The following is an 18,947-nucleotide window of genomic DNA, read 5'->3' as shown; positions in this document are numbered from 1 at the left end:
CTGCCAGCTCATAAAAAAAGGCTTTCGACTTTATAAACTGAGCCTACCTTCTCCAAGTTGGCAGCGGCTTGGTTTCACTTTTTTGTGGGGGATCTGAGTTTCATCATCCTCAATGGTCCTAAACCAATGGGAGATCCCTCTTCCCTTGTTCACAGGAGTGTCATGGCAATGGGATCTGCTTCCCCTGATTCTTTTCATTCTAGTCATGACCCTCTACAGAACATTCGATTCTAGAGTTGGTCACTATGGCTGAAACATCACGGAAGATCCGACCACTTTTTTCATCCCAAATTAAGGGAGGACACCTTTGGGGTATATAATGAAGAAGAGAAAATTAAATTCATCATGCTTGGAAAAGCTAGATTCCACATATACTGCATTATCTGCAATACAGAAGCCTACACCTACCGGCTACTGCATCCTCTGCAGATTCTTCATATCTGAGTGCCGGGAGTAATGGATGGTGCCTCACTAGCACAGATGCCTATACTACTGCAGCCTCTGCAAATTCTTCATATCTGATTCCACATCCACCGGGAATTTCAGCATAGCCTTCAGTTTAGTTGCAGCCTCATCAAGGTGATCGATTTCCAGGTATCTTTTGCTTGGGGACGCAAACAGAACTTCGTTCACGTCTTCTTCAAGTTGCAGTGAGTATAGGTTTTCAAAGACCTAGATAAATACAAAATCGTTAAATCTAACAATAGCTGTACTTACACCTATGCAGTTAGGAACACATGCGTGCCCTATACCCTTCTTACCGCTTTCAATCGTGAAATGACCATTTCCTTGACTGCAGATGATCGCGCGACTAGATTGATGATGAGAAGGCCCCCAGCTGAAAGGAACCTTTTTGCTGACATAAGGAAAGCATCTTCGACAAAGTTTGCTGGGGGGCAAGACAACCCAGAACTGTAACCAGGACTCCCAAGTTAGAGTCTATTGATGTGAACTGTTTGGCAAAAAGAACAGAAACTGAACGGTGGATGACAACAAAGAAAAGTTGAGGGACTGCACCTTAGATCAGATGAATCAACATCAACAATAAGAATTCTAACTGCATCACTGTCTTTGCCATTTGGTTCAGAATGGGCATTTTCTTCAATGAATTTGATTCCGTCCCCCAAATGCACCTAATGCAAGGGAAGGGGAAAATGTAATGAGGCTCAATGCTACAAATAGCTCATTATCATGCTTATTAGTTAGTACACGTACTACTAAGCTCCTAAACATGAATTCCTAGAGGAGGAATGCAGTATTACATTACTAGAGTACAAGAAAAAAGAGCATCCATCATTCTTTATTCATAGGGAAATGTTGCTTCCAAAAATCATCATAGAGACGAATATAATATATTTCGATCAGAATCATTTAACACATTAAACAGTTGCAATAGACCTTGCTAAGCTTTTATGGTCATATAAATAATAAGAACAGCACTAAGAACACTATGTATGTTTTCAAAGAAAAGAAAGTGACTGAAATGTAATATATACTTATTTCACATAGTTCAAAATACACCTTCAATTGCTCATCCATTGAAAAGCCAAAATATTTCGCCGCTACCTCCTCCATCATGGGGTCCAACTCAACAACCTGTAAATTTTGGGAAGTATGATCACCCAGTTCAATCAGTCGACCAAAAATTGGAAATATTTCCCTTTACCTCAATATTAAGATGAGGGAGGCATCCACGAAGAAACATTGGTAAACTCCCGGCCCCAAGGCCTACAATAGTGGTACTGACCTACAAAATAAATTGCTACCTAGTATCACAAATTGAACTTAGTGCTTTAACGGAAAATTAATAACTCAAGGTATTGCAGAGGTTCAGGCATTCAGCATATAATGATATCATATTACTTACCCTTTCTCCAGATGATGCCGCAGCACTCAGAGCAGATGCAACTAAAGAAAGCCCACATATGATACTACTGTGATAAGAGCTACCAAGATAGCTATGGTCAACCCTGAGACTGTCCTTGGATCCTACATATTATAAAGACCAACCAATTCTGGGCTTAAAGTAAGATAAGAAGTAAAGTGGTACCTGATTTTGATTGTCTTATTGCATAGGTGAAGACCAATAACGTCAGTAGGTGTAGAAATATAAAAATGAGGTAACAACAGTTATCCAACCAGGGTTTGAAATTCTAGATTCACAAACAGTCCAATATCACAGACAGTATCAATTCCACCAGTTACAGCAGAAACTAGTTTTTCCTGGGCAGTTTGCAACAACAACAACAACAACAACAACAACAGCAAAGCCTTTAGTCCCAAACAAGTTGGGGTAGGCTAGAGGTGAAACCCAAAAACAATTTTCACTTATTTCACTTATTTGAATAAAAAATCTGACGAAAATGTTTGCAATTCAGGATTTGTTTCCCAGGCAACCTCTAGGAAAAACAGATACCTGTGGGCCTTTTACTACCAGGATTTTGAACCCTGATTCCAACAGCAAAAGAGAATGCTGGAGAACCGATCAGTTTTTTCTCTCATTGACAGAAAAAAAAAGAGGATAGATACAACAATGCTTGCATCTCAGTTGAGAACGAGTAGGATTAACAAGCATTATAAGAGAAAATGGAATGGAGTAAAATCATAAAGAATTCGGAGTTAGGCCATTTTTGAAAGGTTTAGAATTACTTCAAAAAATATTACAACTCTCCGCAAGTACCCAGAGTGAGGGAAGATCAACATGCATCATTTAGTATCAGATGAATAACTAAACAAATATTCTCAAAGTAAACATGTAGAACAAAAATAGTTACAGCAACTGGAAAGAATTCAGAGCATAACTCATATAGAACAATGCCATGCATGAAATGCTCTCTTCATTAATCTAGAAATTAACTGTATTTAAAATGCAAAAAGGTTATCGACAAATAGAAGTGTTTTGATTGGAAACCTATTGTACATGTTAAGACAATCAAAATTTCGCAACAAAACTATCAGAATACATAGCCATGACGCCAAGAGGCCTAATGCCGAAAAAAGTAAGCTCAAACCAAAGCCATCAAGGGCATGGATTATTCCTGCCAACAAGGAAAGCAACACAACATAGCAGTAACATTGGAGGTTAACATTAAAAATAGGAAAATACCAGTGAGTCCCTTTTTCTGGCTCTTCTTTTTTGATGATGCAGATGAGTTCTCGGTCTTACTGTCCGTCTCGTCACTTGGTGATTCTCTGATTAACAATGCTTCAGATTGCACTAAGCCAGAACTTCTTTTAAAAATAAGTCGTCGGAACATTTTTTCAGACATGCAGCTTTGATCTCCATCAACATTTTCATAAAGAACATCTTCCACAACCATAGGACCTGTTATTTCTGATGTTACCTTCAAATGCACACAAAAAGGTCAGCCGAGGTATTGGATGTGTGTGATCCGACATTACAGCAAATTAGAGAATCATGCGGCTTTGAAATTCAAATAAAAGCATATGGGCGTATTAGTCCAGTTCCAGCTGCCTCCCTTACTATTACGGTCCTATCTATACAGAATCAAATACATGTCAAACTCTCCAAAGCCAGCTAGGACGAGGTTGATTCTTCATAGGAGGCAGAGACACTCACTCAAAACCCCAAACTGAATCATGCCATCCACAAACAGATGATGTCCACACAGCTTTCTGATTCAGTGCAGGAATGGTCAAGACAGGGAACCAGCATCTGGTTCTTAGGATATATATGTTAGAGAACGTGAGGAAGAGAGAATGACCGAACAGTTTTCTGTATTGAGGAGGAGAGAGAGATATACAAGGTTACATGGGCCTGGGCCTCACTCTAGACTATGGGCCTGGGCCTGTACAAGACAAACACAACATACCTCACTCTAGACTATGGGCCTGGGCCTGTACAAGATAAACACAACATATATACTTAAACACCCCCCCTTCAAACTTAAGGTGGGTCAGGAGCATCTCATACACCAAGTTTGAGAGTGTGAAACCTATGCTGATCTCTAGTTTGTGCCTTGGTGAAGAAATCTGCGACTTGAAGCTCTGATGGGACATATTGTAGCTTAACAGTGGATTGTTGACAATGAGATCAAGTGAAAAATGCATCCACACCAATGTGTTTGGTCAACTCATGCTTGACTGGGTCATTAGCAATCTGAATAGCAGCAGTGCTGTCACAGAGAAGAGGTGTTGGTGTATGACATAAGACACCAAGATCATCCAATAGCCAGCGAAGCCATACAATCTCTGCTGTAGTAGTAGAGAGAGCCCTAAGCTCTGCCTCGGCGCTGGAGCGAGACACGGCAGTTTGCTTCTTTGATTTCCATGCAATGAGAGATGTACCAAGAAATATGCAATAGCCAGTGACCGAGCGACGATCAATAGGATCACTCGCCCAAGTGGAATCAGAGTAAGCATGAAGCTGGAGCTGACTGGAATTAGCATAGAACAAGCGGCGAGATGTAGTTCCCCTTAAATACCTAAGGACTCGGAATAGGTGACCATGATGAACTGAGGTGGGAGCACAGACAAATTGACTGAGAATATGGACTGCATGTGCGATGTCAGGTCTGGTCACTGTGAGGTACACTAGACTGCCGACGATGTGACGGTAGCGAGAGGGATCCTCAAGAGGAGTGCCATCAGTAGGACGCAACTGCAGATGAAGCTCCATAGGTGTAACAGCAATGCGCGTGTCAGTGAGACCTGAGCGAAGAATCAAATCCTGAGTGTACTTTTGCTGGGAGATATAGTAACCATCATCGGTGTGCTCAACCTCAATCCCGAGAAAATAGCTGAGAGACCCCAAATCTGACATCTTAAATTGTTCACTCAATTTTTTCTTAACAAAATCAATATACCCAACATCATCTCCAGTGATCAACATGTCATCTACATAAAGTAGAAGCAATGTACGGCCATGCTCAGATGTATGAATGAAGAGTGCAGGGTCATGTTCGCTAGGAGAAAAACCGGCAGCTTGAATCACAGAACTGAACCGCTCAAACCAGGCACGAGGGGCTTGCTTAAGCCCATAAAGAGCCTTTCGAAGACGACAAACATGACCTAATGGAACCTTGATACCTGGAGGTGGCTGCATATAAACCTCCTCATGTAAATCACCATGAAGGAAGGCATTCTTCACATCCATGTGGTAAATTTTCCATGACCGAGTAGCAGCCACAGCAATTAGAGTTCGAACTGAAGTCATGTGAGCAACAGGAGCAAACGTCTCATCATAATCTTTCCCATGAGACTGCTGAAAACCTCTTGCAACAAGGCGAGCCTTGTAGCATTCCACAGAACCATTTGACTTGGTTTTAACCTTATACACCCATTTGCAAGTGATAGGGACTGAACGAGGAGGTAATGGTACCAAATCCCATGTACCAGTACGCTCTAAGGCTGCAAGCTCCTCAGACATAGGTGACACAACTGCCTCCTGATAGGTACTAGGCTTAGAAACAACCCCTGCATACAAGTCCTTCTTGTATCGCGTCGCTAGAGAAGAGCCGTCAGTGCAAGGATCAGTAGTACTGGCTGGAGGAGTAGAAGACAAAGGCATAGATGACTGCGTGTCACATGGAACTTTAGAACGACGAGTGTAATGGAAAGTACTGGCTGGAGGAGTAGAATAACGACGAGTGTAATGGAAAGGAAGACTATCTAGAGGTGGAGCTAGTGGAAGAGAGAAAGGAGCTGGTGAGGAAGGAGATGAAACATGTGGTGGAGATGGTTCTGATGTTAGGACAGAGGAAGGTTGTTCAGCTATGGACTCATCTAAAAAGATAGGTGGAAGTGAAAGAAACGAGGTAGACTCTAAAGAAGTTGAGGATGATGGTTTAGTGGAAGGGGAATAGAAGAAGGGTTGATCCTCAACAAAAGTGACATCGCGAGAAAAGCGAATGCGGCGAGCAGAAGAATCATAGCAACGGTAGCCCTTATGTTCAAGACTATATCCAAGGAAGACACACTCAGCAGACTGAGCAGTCAACTTGGTACGCTCACGAGGTGCTAAAAGAACATAACAAGTACAACCAAAGACACGGAGGTGGTCATACGTGGGAGGAGAACCAAACAAAACCTCACCAGGACACTTGCCCTCAAGGCGAGTAGAAGGTTGGAGATTGATAAGATAAACAGCAGTTGAGATAGCTTCACCCCAAAAATGAGTGGGGACAAAGGAAGAAATCAGAAGGGTACGAGTTGTCTCAACAATATGGCGATGCTTACGCTCAGCAACACCATTCTGAGCATGGGCACCAGGGCATGAAAGCTGAGGGAGAGTACCCTCAGATGAGAGAAACTCACGAAAAGCAGTAGATAGATACTCCCCCCCGGAGTCAGAACGAAAAACACGAACATCACTGGAAAACTGAGTATGGACCATATGTACAAAAGCCTTATATATAGAAAACAACTCAGAACGATGCTTCATAAAATAGACCCAAGTATGTCGAGAGTGATCATCAACAAATATGACATAATGTTTGTGGCCACCTTTTGAAACAAAGGGGGAAGGACCCCATACATCAGAGTGCACTAAATCAAAAGGATGACTAGAATGAGTAGTGTTGGAAGAGTATGGAAGCTGTATTTGTTTCCCTAGCTTACAACCCTTACAGTGAAAACCAGCATCTATGGAAACATGACCCAAAACACCTTGTCGAACAAGGGTAGATAAACGAGAACCACACAAGTGACCTAAGCGATGGTGCCACTGGGCAAAAGAAAACGACGAAGTGGATCTTGATGTTGATGCAACCATCCGGAACGCGGATGTGGTGGAAGCTGAAGGAAGGTGTAAGGTGTCAAGGATGTAGAGGGATGTGGATCCTCTACGGCGATGGCCAGTTCCAATGACCCTCTTGCTCTGACGGTCCTGCACATAACAAAATGAGTCATCAAAACCAACAAAGTAGTTCATATCAGCAAGCTGGCCAACAGACATAAGATTCATGGACAGCTCTGGAGCAAAGGAGATGGCGGGAACAGAAAACTTGGATGTGCAAAGAGAACCCTGATGAGTAATAGAACAAGGTGTACCATCAGCAGTCTGAACAGAGGCACCATCCCGCACTGGCTGGCAAGACACAAGCTGAGAGCGATCAGAGGTCACATGGAAAGAAGCTCCAGAGTCCAGAACCCAAGGCTGGGTTGCAGCAACGGCGGGCTGAGAGAGAACAGATGCAGAAGCACCCCTCGCTTGCTGCTGATAAGGAGCCTGGGGTGCATGACGCTGCTGATTGAGGGCCCGTCTAGCCTGAAACTCAGCTAACAGCTCTGGATGAAGCTTGAAACAACCATCTCTATGGTGTCCTGCCTTCTTGCAGAACGAGCAGATGACAGCTGAAGGTGTGCCCTTGGAGGCACCTGGCCGCTGAGGAAAAGCCAGAACACTAGTGTGTAGAGTCTGCGCAGAAATAGTCCCAAGAGAACGGAGACGAGTCTCCTCAGCGATCAAGCTAGCAAGTGCCTCTGTCAAGGTGGGAGGAGTCGTACGACCAAGCAATTGAGTGCGAATGTTCTCAAAGTCTGGCTTGAGACCCATCACAAACTGAAACATGAGAGTCTGATGGTCGTACTTTTCCTTCGCTGCACATGACTCACAACCAGAATTACCCTTTGGAACCATGGAACCTAGCTGCCCAGTGATGCGAGTGAAAGCTCCATAGTACTCTTCTATGGACATGTCCTCTGGCTGCCGAGTGTTGTGTAAATTCTGCAACAAGGAGAAATGAAGTGCACTGCTGGGCTGAAGGTAGCGCTGCTCAAAGTACTTCCATATCTCTTTAGCTGAAGTGTGATGCTCAAGACTCATTCGGACTGAGGGTTCAACACCCAGAATTAAAACTCCCATCACACGATCATCGATCTTTTGCCAAGACTTCCTTGCTGCATCATCATTTGGACTAGGTGGATCATCTGTCAGATGAGAAACAAAACCAGCCGTCCTCAAGACAGTCCGGGCAGAAAATGCCCATTCCCTGTAGTTTGAACCATCAAGCTTGATATCTATGATCAAAGAACCAAATCCGAAATCATTTCTTGCCATAGTGGTGAGCGGCCAGCAGCTGGAAACACCCAATTTGATAGCAGCTGCAGGCAGCAACAAGAGATGAGCAGCAGACAGCCACAAACAGGAGCAGCAACCCACTAGGCTGGCTACTGCTTGCTGGATCTCACTGGATAGAAGGAGGAGCTTGCTGGATCTTGCTATATAGGAGGGGGAACGCCTGGAGCTTGTTGTAGAGCAGGGAAGGCACCAAGAGCTTGCTGGAGATGGCTGCTGGAGAGCAGGGGAAGTATTCTCACAGAGTAGCTGTGAGGACACACAGAGGAGCTGCTGGAGAGCAGCTCCTACAGGTTGATGACGAAGATGGGATGGGGCAGCGATGTGGATGTCTCCTCACCAGACAGATCCGCCTGAATCACCTCACCGGCGGCGATTTCATGGGTGGCGGCTGGAAGAGGGACTAGGGTTTGGTCCTGGTCTGATACCATGTTAGAGAACGTGATTTAGAGAGAATGACCGAACAGTTTTTTGTATTGAGGAGGAGAGAGAGATATACAAGGTTACATGGGCCTGGGCCTCACTCTAGACTATGGGCCTGGGCCTGTACAAGACAAACACAACATATATACTTAACAATATACTCCAAGAAAATTCATTAGATGGATCCTCCCAAGCAATTACACAAGTTTACAAATATCTGACAGTTAATTTAATCCTGCCAAATGATAACAATCTCATTCTCAGATAGTTTACTCGGTCCAGTGTCCTAGGAAGATGGATAACATCACCGAAAAAATTGAACAACACACCGAGCACTATATACATATCTTGTATATAAGATACCATCTATGGAAGGAAGCGTGTCTGTTCAACTTTTTGGAGAGGGTAGCATAAACCCTGGTTTCTAGGAGTAGTCCTTTTTTTGACAGGTTTCTGATAGTAGTTACCATGCAATGACAGCTTGAAGCGAGGGGCAATAGGAATGAATTCAAGCTCACTAATTCATCATTCTTGGTTTGCATGTGACACTCTTACCATGCTCGTCCTCACAAAGAGGATGTAATAGCAGTGAACCAACCATATTTTAAGAAAACCAAGTGACATTCCAAATAACCATCCATAGCCTGGTAAACTAATCAGATGTTTAGGAAACCTCGATTGATGAGGTAAGGCCTTCTGAATCCTGGAGCTACAATACTGATCCTGTGCACGACTGCATGGCACTGTTTATACAGCATCAAGGCAGTGGTCTCCATGACGAATATGTGCGAGACTTCGTCGTCAGCCTTCTAGTTTCCAAAACATCTGATGAGTTTTCCTAGGACACAATCCAGTTATTTGGAGTATCAATTAGTAATTGCTAAAGATAGAGCTATTTTCCTATTAATTCCCTACTCAACCTTGGTACAAGTACCAATGAAATTTCTCTTCATGCATCCCAGTCCCCTCGAGTTTTGCCATCCGGCCTCTCTTCAGCCAGTATTTACGCCTATGAACTGAAGTTCATAACAATGTGAGCTACTATGATCAGTGAGAATCCAGCGCAAGAATACTGATCATCAATGGTAAAGTGCAACCAAAATAGTCCAGAAGACAATATGACAAGCAGACGAATAAAGGGAAAGCAAAGGTTCTTATCAAACAAGATGTTCAAAACTAGAAGTTAGACGACAACACTAGGACTAAAAAGCTTTAGAATGAGAAGCAGCTAAACTGGTCCTGGACTTCTGGTTGAATGCGAAACATTATATCTTATCAGCTCACAGCTTGAAACAGTTTGCTCAAGTGACATACTTCAACTTCAAAGGTCTAAACCCCAGATGGAATTGTATGCTTGCACCAATTTATTCGACAATGATAATCATATTAAGACATTCACTATGTGCCCATGAATCTATAAAGGAAAAGGCTGCAGTTGAACATCTGTTGGATGAGTTGAAGTGGTTTTGACTGTTACGGTCTAGCAGTAATGAACTTGATGAGAGAATATTAGAACAGTACAATCATTAGATAAAAACAATTTATCGAGAAACAAATCCAATTTGGACCATGAAATTTATCAAGAAACAAATCCAATTCGGAGCATGAAATTTGGTAACTGGTACATGTCCGAGTTGAACCCCCCACCCCCACCCCCCACCCAACCCCGCGACAAAACCAGGTATCGGAGACCCTCAAGTGTCAAGACCAAATAACTCAAATGGCAATGTGATGTCAAGGCATATGCCGGTTTCGTGAAAGTGGCACATACGACAATATGGATTATTATTATGATTTCCAAGATTTGACCTAAAAGTTCAGCTTACAAAAAAAATCAAACTAGACAAGACAGGACACTCACCCACCCCCAAACGCGGATTTCTGAAGAAATATTATCTGATTAGGCCAATCAAAATTGATCGCCAAATTTTTCTACAGTTGTTCAGCCATTCCCTGAACTCAGAATTAGTTTCTAGGATGAAATTAAAGTGGAATCAATATAAAATCTACACTGTCAGCCATCTTTGCGCCACTTTGGCCAAACCATCCACGTCATACATCACAGCAATGACATAACCCTCAAAACCGTGTATGGATTCAAGATGGCCAGGTTATAAAACTGAGGGTAAAAAAATACTTGGTATATATTGTGTAGTTGGGGGTTCAACTGTCCAAGATAGACCTTTCCACCAAACTTAGGCTAATTTGTTAATGTTGACCCTAAGAAGAAAGGGCAAGAATCATTGCCACTGGACTAGATTTCCTGATAAAATTAGACAGTTTTTTTCGAGGTGGAATTTTTTTTGGACATTAACAATACCTCCTGCAGAATATCTCTTTGTTTCACGCCATCACTAGCCATCATGAATCTGCATAGGTTTGATGCACCAGCACCCCCGAAGTAACAAAAATAGTTAGAACAAAGCCAATTGAAAAAGGTCATACGATAAATAGTTAGAAAAGAGCCAAATAAGATAAGCTGAGTAGTGATCAATGCACAATAGGATATTCAGTTGTCATGTGTCAGTGCATTAATTGTAGACGGACCACACACTTAAAAGTTTGCTTGCGCATATTACTATCAAATGTAACAACAATAGTCTAGCTATTTCCAAACATAATAGTGCACAGTGATAATGCAGATTTTACTGAATTTCAGGTCAATGTTCAGAACAAAGACGAAGGTAATCGAGAGACTGCATCATAATGCACATCTGCAACTACAATATAATTAGTTACAGAGAGTTACCTAACTGATAAAAAATTAAAAACCAGAACAGGGACAACCACATCATTTACTCCATGTTATTTTTGAGCATTGACAAATATAAAATTAATTTAACCTACCGTTGCTAGAATGCACACGGTTGAGCAAAAGAAGAGGGTGTGCCTGTAATTAAGGGATGCAATTGGTGTGGGATCATAAGCAAAAAGGCTGGGATAATAATGATGATGATGATATATCTTTTCCTAAATAGGGTGACGAGCAGAATAAACACATCAAAGTTATTTGGCATTAGAATAATATTATTAAAATAAAATCAATTTTTCTATGGGCCAATGACAGGACACTCTTTCGCCCGAATACATAATGCAAAGTTTGGCTTAGTTATTTGATGTATTAATTACTTTCTGCACACGATAATGCCTACTTGTAGTAGAAAGTACTGACAGAATTTAACAAAGAAAGCACTGAGACATACGGCATAGGGTCTGTCTCTTCAGGATATTCAGGTTCTAGATCCATAACAAGAGGAGATAAATCCTTCTGCGAATAGCAAAAATATTATGTTACGACCTGACATAAAAATAGGGGCCTTTAGCAATCGCACAATAATGAGAAACATCACCTTAACAACATCAATGTCAGCACTTGCATGTCTGCTATCGAGGAATACCTAGCACAGCACAAATATAAGCCATGAAAATGAAGCAACATATCCTAGATAGCAAAGAGATAAACACGCAATCTGCATACCATGATTAGACGAGCAGCCTTTGCACTTTCAACAACAAGCCACTGCCCTTCCTCTGAAGCAAATAACCATTCCTGAGCTCGTGCCTGAAAGAAGGTATTTTCGTTAGCAATCACGAATGGACAGAAGTGATGAACTATTTGAGTACTTTTCTATTTTCTTGGGTACAATATTGAAACATGCAGTGAACATCGAATGAAAGCTACTGTGGTTAAGCAAAGCCTAGTTGTTAAGATTAGTTGACCAACAGGCCACTCTCACAGATAAAAAACTTCCATTTTGTTGCGGTGGAAAAACAGTGACAGCCATAAATCAGAGACTTAATGAGAGTGAGGGATCAACTATATTAAAAACCATACTATGGTAAAAGAAATTTAATTAATTGAAATGGGACCGATGCCAGCATATTTATAGGCTCCATTACAGAGATAAAGCAGGAAATGATGATACAACAACAACAACAACAACAACAAAGCCTTTAGCCCCAAAAAAGTTGGGGTAGCCTAGAAGTGAAACCCATAAGATCTCATGACCAACTCATGGCTCTGGCACATGGATAGCAAGCTTCCACGCACCCCTGTCCATAGCTAGTTCTTTGGTGATACTCCAATCCTTCAGGTCTCTCTTAATGGACTCCTCCCATGTCAAATTCGGTCTACCCCGACCTTTCTTGACATTCTCCGCACGCTTTAGCCGTCCGCTATGCACTGGAGCTTCTAGAGGCCTTCGCTGAATATGCCCAAACCATCTCAGACAATGTTGGACGAGCTTCTCTTCAATTGGTGCTACCCCAACTCTATCTCGTATATCATCATTCTGGACTCTATCCTTCCTCGTGTGGCCACACATCCATCTCAACATACGCATCTCCGCCACACCTAACTGTTGAACATGTCGCCTTTTAGTCGGCGAACACTCAGCGTCATACAACATTGCAGGTCGAACAGCCGTCCTGTAGAACTTGCCTTTTAGCTTTTGTGGCGCTCTCTTGTTACATAGAATGCCAGAAGCTTGGCGCCACTTCATCCATCCGGCTTTGATTCGATGGTTTACATCTTCATCAATACCCCCATCCTCCTGCAACATTGACCCCAAATATCGAAAGGTGTCCTTCTGAGGTACCACCTGCCCATCAAGGCTAACCTCCTCCTCCTCACACCTAGTAGTACTGAAACCGCACATCATGTACTCGGTTTTAGTTCTACTAAGCCTAAACCCTTTTGATTCCAAGGTTTGTCTCAATAACTCTAACTTCCTATTTACCCCCGTCCGACTATTGTCCACTAGCACCACATCATCCGCAAAGAGCATACACCATGGGATATCCCCTTGTATATCCCTTGTGACCTCATCCATCACCAAGTAAAAAAGATAAGGACTCAAAGCTGACCCCTGATGGAGTCCTATCTTAATCGGGAAGTCATCATTGTCGATATCACTTGTTCGAACACTTGTCACAGCATTATCGTACATGTCCTTGATGAGGGTAATGTACTTTGCTGGGACTTTGTGTTTCTCCAAGGCCCACCACATGACATTCCGTGGTATCTTATCATAGGCCTTCTCCGAGTGAATGAACACCATATGCAAGTCCTTCTTTTGCTCCCTGTATCTCTCCATAAGTTGTCGTACCAAGAAAATGGCTTCCATGGTCAACCTCCCAGGCATGAAACCAAACTGATTTTGGTCACGCTTGTCATTCTTCTTAAGCGGTGCTCAATGACTCTCTCCCATAGCTTCATTGTATGGCTCATCAGCTTAATTCCACGGTAATTAGTACAACTCTAAACATCCCCCTTGTTCTTCAAGATTGGTACTAATATACTCCGTCTCCATTCTTCTGGCATCTTGTTTACCCGAAAAATGAGGTTGAAAAGCTTGGTTAGCCATACTATCGCTATGTCCCCGAGGCCTTTCCACACCTCAATGGGGATACAATCAGGGCCCATCGCCTTGCCTCCTTTCATCCTTGAAGATTAGTACTAATAAAGCAGGAAATCATGATAAGGAGATTAAAAAATATTCAGCAAAGCATTGCTGGGTGTGCATATCCGTCATTTGTGGACTACTACTGGACTTGAACCAAATTAAGAATATTAAAGATGGAAAATTCTTAATTCCCAATAGATGAAAAAAAAATGGCATGAATAAGATCCTAATAATGCAGGGGTTAGTCCCATATAATTGTGAGGCCAATCCACTAAGTGAAGTTTGTCTCAGTGATCTATTCCCAGTCCTGATTGCTCATTACTTAAGATCTATTAAAACAATAAGATTCCTCATGTGAGGAGATAAATCGTAAAACTTACATCAAGAATGAACATTGAAGATCACACAAAATCCACAAAGTTCTCCATGCCACTAAACGTTAGAAAACTAATAACTCCTAAAAAGTTTAAGAGGGCTAGAATTTTATAAATTAGTATCAGTTAGTTTGAAATTAAAATGGAACAGGACTGGAGTGGACCATTCATCAAACCTATCCACATACTTTGTTTGAGAAATTTAATGGGTTAGTCTGTCAACCACCTCGACCCTCATAAGCACAGGGATACAGAAATATGGGGATGGGGTCCACCCCAAAAATCATGGGTTAATTGGTTGACAGACCAACACACTAACATAAGGCAGTCCCTCAAATCAAAATACATATACATTAGCATCTGTAGCTCCAACAAATAGCTGCATTTAATCCAGCAGATTCATGATTGCAGTATGATATGAACGACAGCATTAATCTCATTCAAACACTGAATATGCATGCTTTGCCTGCTGACTTATCCACTTCCCAGGCTGAAAAAACTGTCCTCAAGATGGAAGTTCGTTCTTCTACATAAACAATACTCCCTCCATTCCATAATGCAGTGCATATAGATTTTATGAAAAGTCAAACTTAGCAGACTTTGACCAAGTGAAAACTATCTATATCTACAATACCAAACATAAACAATATTAAAATTTAACTCACAATGTATCCAATGACATCCATTTGGTATTATAATTGTAAATAGTTTCTAAACATGGTCAAAGTTTGAAAAGTTTGACTTTCGAAAAAATCTATATGCACCACATTATGGAATGAAGGGAGTAACTTGCTTCAGTAGTCATTAGTTGCACTATTATTGTTGTGCACTCTTGTAACTCTTCCAGAATCCTAAGCTTCTGTCGAATTGCACAAAGAAGCATTAACTACATGTCCCCATTTCTTCTCTCTTTTAAGCTTTCTCTTGGGATTTAAAGACCAATACACGATTACAGCATCCACATCACATCCACAGTAAAATTTGAGTTTGTTGACATATTTGTACGACAATTTCTTATCTCCAGCAATCGGAATTTACCTCTGTTCAAGAATTCATCCGATTAACCCGTTAACTTGTCGATTAATCCCTACTCGTAGGGTCACCGAATAGCCAATAAACTGATAAATCAGCCGATTAATTGGTTAAATGGCTGATTAGCCTATTAATCCCCTACTCTCCAGCCATCCGAGCAGCTAGCAGTTAACGAATTCCTCAACAATATTTTACAGTGACAATAGAGAGGGAAATAGAATGGTATGGCATCGACATGATAATAGTCCATGTATACTCTAGTCTGAGGCAACTTTGTGTATCATGTGGACTCCAATTTAAGGCAACTTCGTGTGTACCACCATAGCACGTTTTCAGGCGATAATAAGAATATGGACACAAAACTAACACATCAATGAAGATCACATTGACAGTAAGATTGGCATAAAATGCATAGATTAAAGGATTAAATCAGTAAGAAAACAAAATAGTCCCAAAGCTGCAAACAGACCCACGTAAATCTTGATCAAGAAATTTTACATTTCTACTGTGTCTCAGTTTTTGAAGGTTTATTGCAAGATAGAGGCAATGATTGGCTAAGGGATTCAGTTAAACAGTAATAGTAATAAAAAAATACTGCATAGGCACAGGTGCGAATTGACAATATATAACAGACCTTAGGCACAATAAAAACTCCACAGTGGTATACAAATGTCTCGTTTTGATTCTTGGCATCCATTAAAACAGCTTTGTAGCAATACAGTGAGCTTCCTTGTTCACCGAGAATTAACTGCCTCCTTCGTCCTGGGACAATAACCTTTAGATCTCCAATAGCGCCCAGCTGAAGATCTCGCAACGAGAAAAGTATATCAACACCAGAATTGTGTGACTCCCGGATTTTGTTCTCGTTTTGCAGAGCATGAATTACTGCATTTGCCTGTAGCACCAACATAGAACATCGAGTAAAATGTAAGTCCTGACAAGAACTTAATTATTTATAGTATTTCATAATATTTACTCCCTCCATTCCATAATGTAGTGCATATAGATTTTTTGAAAAGTCAAACCTCACAAACTTTGACCAAGTTTTTGGAGAAAAGCATTTCATCTAGAATGCCAAGCATATATCGATTCATTACAAGTAGTCTCATATTTTATATATTTGGTATTGTAGATATAAATAGTTTTCTCTATAAACTTGGTCAAAGTTTGACTTCTTGAAAATATCTATACGCACTACATTACGGAACAGAGGGACTATATCAGACGAACATAACAGTACCTGTTGCATGTTACAGTATTCAGCAGACTGGTCCACTAGTGATTTTATTGTGCGTACAACACCCATCTTCCCTTTTACCATGACCACCATGAAGGTCTGGAAGGCAGACTTGCTAGAGGGTTCACTAGCTATAGCTTGAATAGTCATATCCCATCCAAACCTGAACTCAGACAAAAGTAGGTCTACAAGAGAAAGTAGAAAAAAGAGTTTAAACAAGGTTTCAATATTAATTGGTTGATTACATAGAAAATAGTCCATCTGTTATTTTGTAATCTTCAGAAGTATCTATATTGGCTGCAGATACATCATACATTGTAATAATATCATAGATTTTCTGGTAAAGGCATTTTCAAAATCTCATGACCTTTTTATTTGTACTAATACAGAGCTTAAAACCAAGTGGTCACTCACAGAGTAACACAGTAAAAGAAGTGTAACTGCCAAATTGGAACCATGTCAAATTCAAAATCACGCATATGCATATGTCAAGTTAAAAGCCAAAAAAATATGGAGAAGGTACAAGGTGGCAACTGCGAAACATCCTGTTGTCAGTAAGTGATTGAAGTTCACCTAAAACATGGGATTCTGCTAGAGTAAAGCATGCAAATTTCCCGCCTGACTTCAAAACCCTCTTGGCCTGAAAAAGGTGCCTGCTTAGTCAGGCATGACATGAAGAAAATAATATTTCCATCAAGCCTACTAGATTACAGCAAGTAAATGGGAGTAAATTTAAACAAACACAAAACCGAAATACCTCGTCTAGATATTTCATCCCCAGTTTTGTGCCAACCTCCGGCTCCATAAGAGCATCCAATCCTCCCTTATCAAGTATGAAATCAAACGAACCATCTGGAAACTGCCAATTTGGGATGTAAGGCGGCTTCCACAAGAATGTTTGTTACAGGTTGCTAAACAAATAAAGCATAGAAGCCGACAAAAATCCTTACAAACGGCATGGGAAATGAGAAGCATAAAGCAATTGAAATTTAATAAAAGTATACTTGGGAACAGCACTACTGACTTCAGTTCACATGTTAAGTGGAATCACAAATGTTGCCCAGCAGATGTAATACCAAGGTCATTCTGAATAACAACAGGGTAAATATTTCCATTTTGTTTTTAGCTAAAACCATAAGTATCTTCTGGAAGCTATCTCAGAGGGACAACATATCAGTTCAGTTACAAGACTATGCACTGACAACACACGGATACTCGTCCATGGAACCTAAACCAACCGGTTCTATAGGTAGGAAATCTAATTCTAGTTATGGTATTGATGTTCATAACAGAAAACGCTGTTCTTCATTCAGTGGCTAAAATTGTGTTCCATTACAACATCAGGTCCAATCGAGCATTGCAAACCTCATTACTGTACTCCAACTAAATCCAGCACAAATGAGCAGACAAATTCTAAATTGGCACGGTGCAACCGCAATTCATGGACGCAGGAGGCCGTACCTGCATATTGGTCATGTCCATGACGCGCCAACGCATCTGAGGGCGCACACGGGCGTGCCGGCGGAGCATGTCGGCCACGATGACACGGGAGAAGTCGACGTTGGTGATGCGGCGGAACCCCAGGTCGTACAGCTGCTCCGAGAGCGACGAGCTCCCGCACCCCGGGACAAGGATCTCCGTCCCCTCTTCCCCAAGGAGCATCGACAGGAGCGGGGCCTTGATTTGCGGCCACTCCGCGTACCACTCGAAGCTGTCGCCATCGCCGCGGAGGGCAAAGAACTTGTCCCAGTTCTCCCGCGAAGTAAAGTCGAGCAGCGCGTCGTGGAGCGCCGGCGTGGTAGCCATGGCGTGGCTGCGCGAGCAGCAGACTCAAACCCTAGCTACGAGAGCAGGGGTTTAGAAGTGGTTGGAGAAACGGCGAGGTTTTCTCGGTTGGGAGCGAGGACGCCAACGCTTCGATCTCCGAAGGGGGAATTTGATCATTTGCGCATTGCGCCACTTATTTTGCCTCTAATCATTTCTATAAAAAAAAACTTCTAGATTTGCTACTATCTCTATTCCTGTATACTCGATTCGTCGGGAAGGGCATATGCTCGATGCGGCGAAACAGGTACACAAACCTGGATGAACCATGAGCCTTCAAAAATACTACGGGAGTAACGACCCTTCACGAATCTGCCCAATCGGGGCACACGGCGTGCTCGAGAGATCGAACGAATAAGAATGACCGGGACAATTGATCAGACGGCCGAAATCAGCGATGGCGTGAGAGAGCTCCTAGGATGCACAATTATAATGTTTCTAAATTTCTAAATATACTCTCTTCTATCCATATTAATGGTAGCAGTTTTAACTCTTTTTTTACAATAAGCAGACTTTATATTTTTCAAATTATGGTCATATCGTGTACAATAAGGTGAGAAATGAAGTCAGGGATTGAAGATGTCCAAAAACTAGAAGATCTAGTGCTAAAAGAG

General features: G+C 41.7%; 1 protein-coding gene across 1 annotated transcript; it reads right to left on the bottom strand.

Moving 5' to 3' along the window:
* Positions 1–257: 257 nt before the first annotated feature.
* Positions 258–18,435, bottom strand: LOC119364072 (eEF1A lysine and N-terminal methyltransferase-like). Its single transcript, XM_037629474.1, has 16 exons — positions 17,971–18,435; positions 17,267–17,368; positions 17,083–17,149; positions 16,513–16,694; positions 15,907–16,167; positions 11,940–12,023; positions 11,812–11,859; positions 11,665–11,729; positions 10,782–10,830; positions 3,107–3,344; positions 1,868–1,989; positions 1,667–1,747; positions 1,522–1,596; positions 1,018–1,133; positions 762–912; positions 258–672 (listed from the first exon to the last, which is right to left on the bottom strand). The coding sequence occupies exons 1-16, from the start codon at positions 18,313–18,315 to the stop codon at positions 490–492; spliced, it is 2,169 nt and encodes a 722-aa protein (XP_037485371.1). The 5' UTR covers positions 18,316–18,435; the 3' UTR covers positions 258–489.
* Positions 18,436–18,947: the final 512 nt, after the last annotated feature.

Source organism: Triticum dicoccoides, chromosome 2B (assembly GCF_002162155.2).
Source record: "Triticum dicoccoides isolate Atlit2015 ecotype Zavitan chromosome 2B, WEW_v2.0, whole genome shotgun sequence".
In the NCBI taxonomy this organism is placed as follows: domain Eukaryota; kingdom Viridiplantae; phylum Streptophyta; class Magnoliopsida; order Poales; family Poaceae; genus Triticum; species Triticum dicoccoides.
The sequence above is the reverse complement of the archived record's forward strand: the minus strand, read 5'-3'. Positions and strand labels throughout refer to the sequence as shown.

Excerpts from the sequence above, each read along its gene's own strand:
- LOC119364072 (XM_037629474.1), bottom strand. The coding sequence starts at position 18,315 with ATGGCTACCACGCCGGCGCTCCACGACGCGCTGCTCGACTTTACTTCG. Across the intron at positions 16,695-17,082 it reads AGCAGAATCCCATGTTTTAG|ACCTACTTTTGTCTGAGTTC; the intron begins GTGAACTTCAAT and ends TTTCTCTTGTAG. Across the intron at positions 673-761 it reads TCATTTCACGATTGAAAGCG|GTCTTTGAAAACCTATACTC; the intron begins GTAAGAAGGGTA and ends GTATTTATCTAG.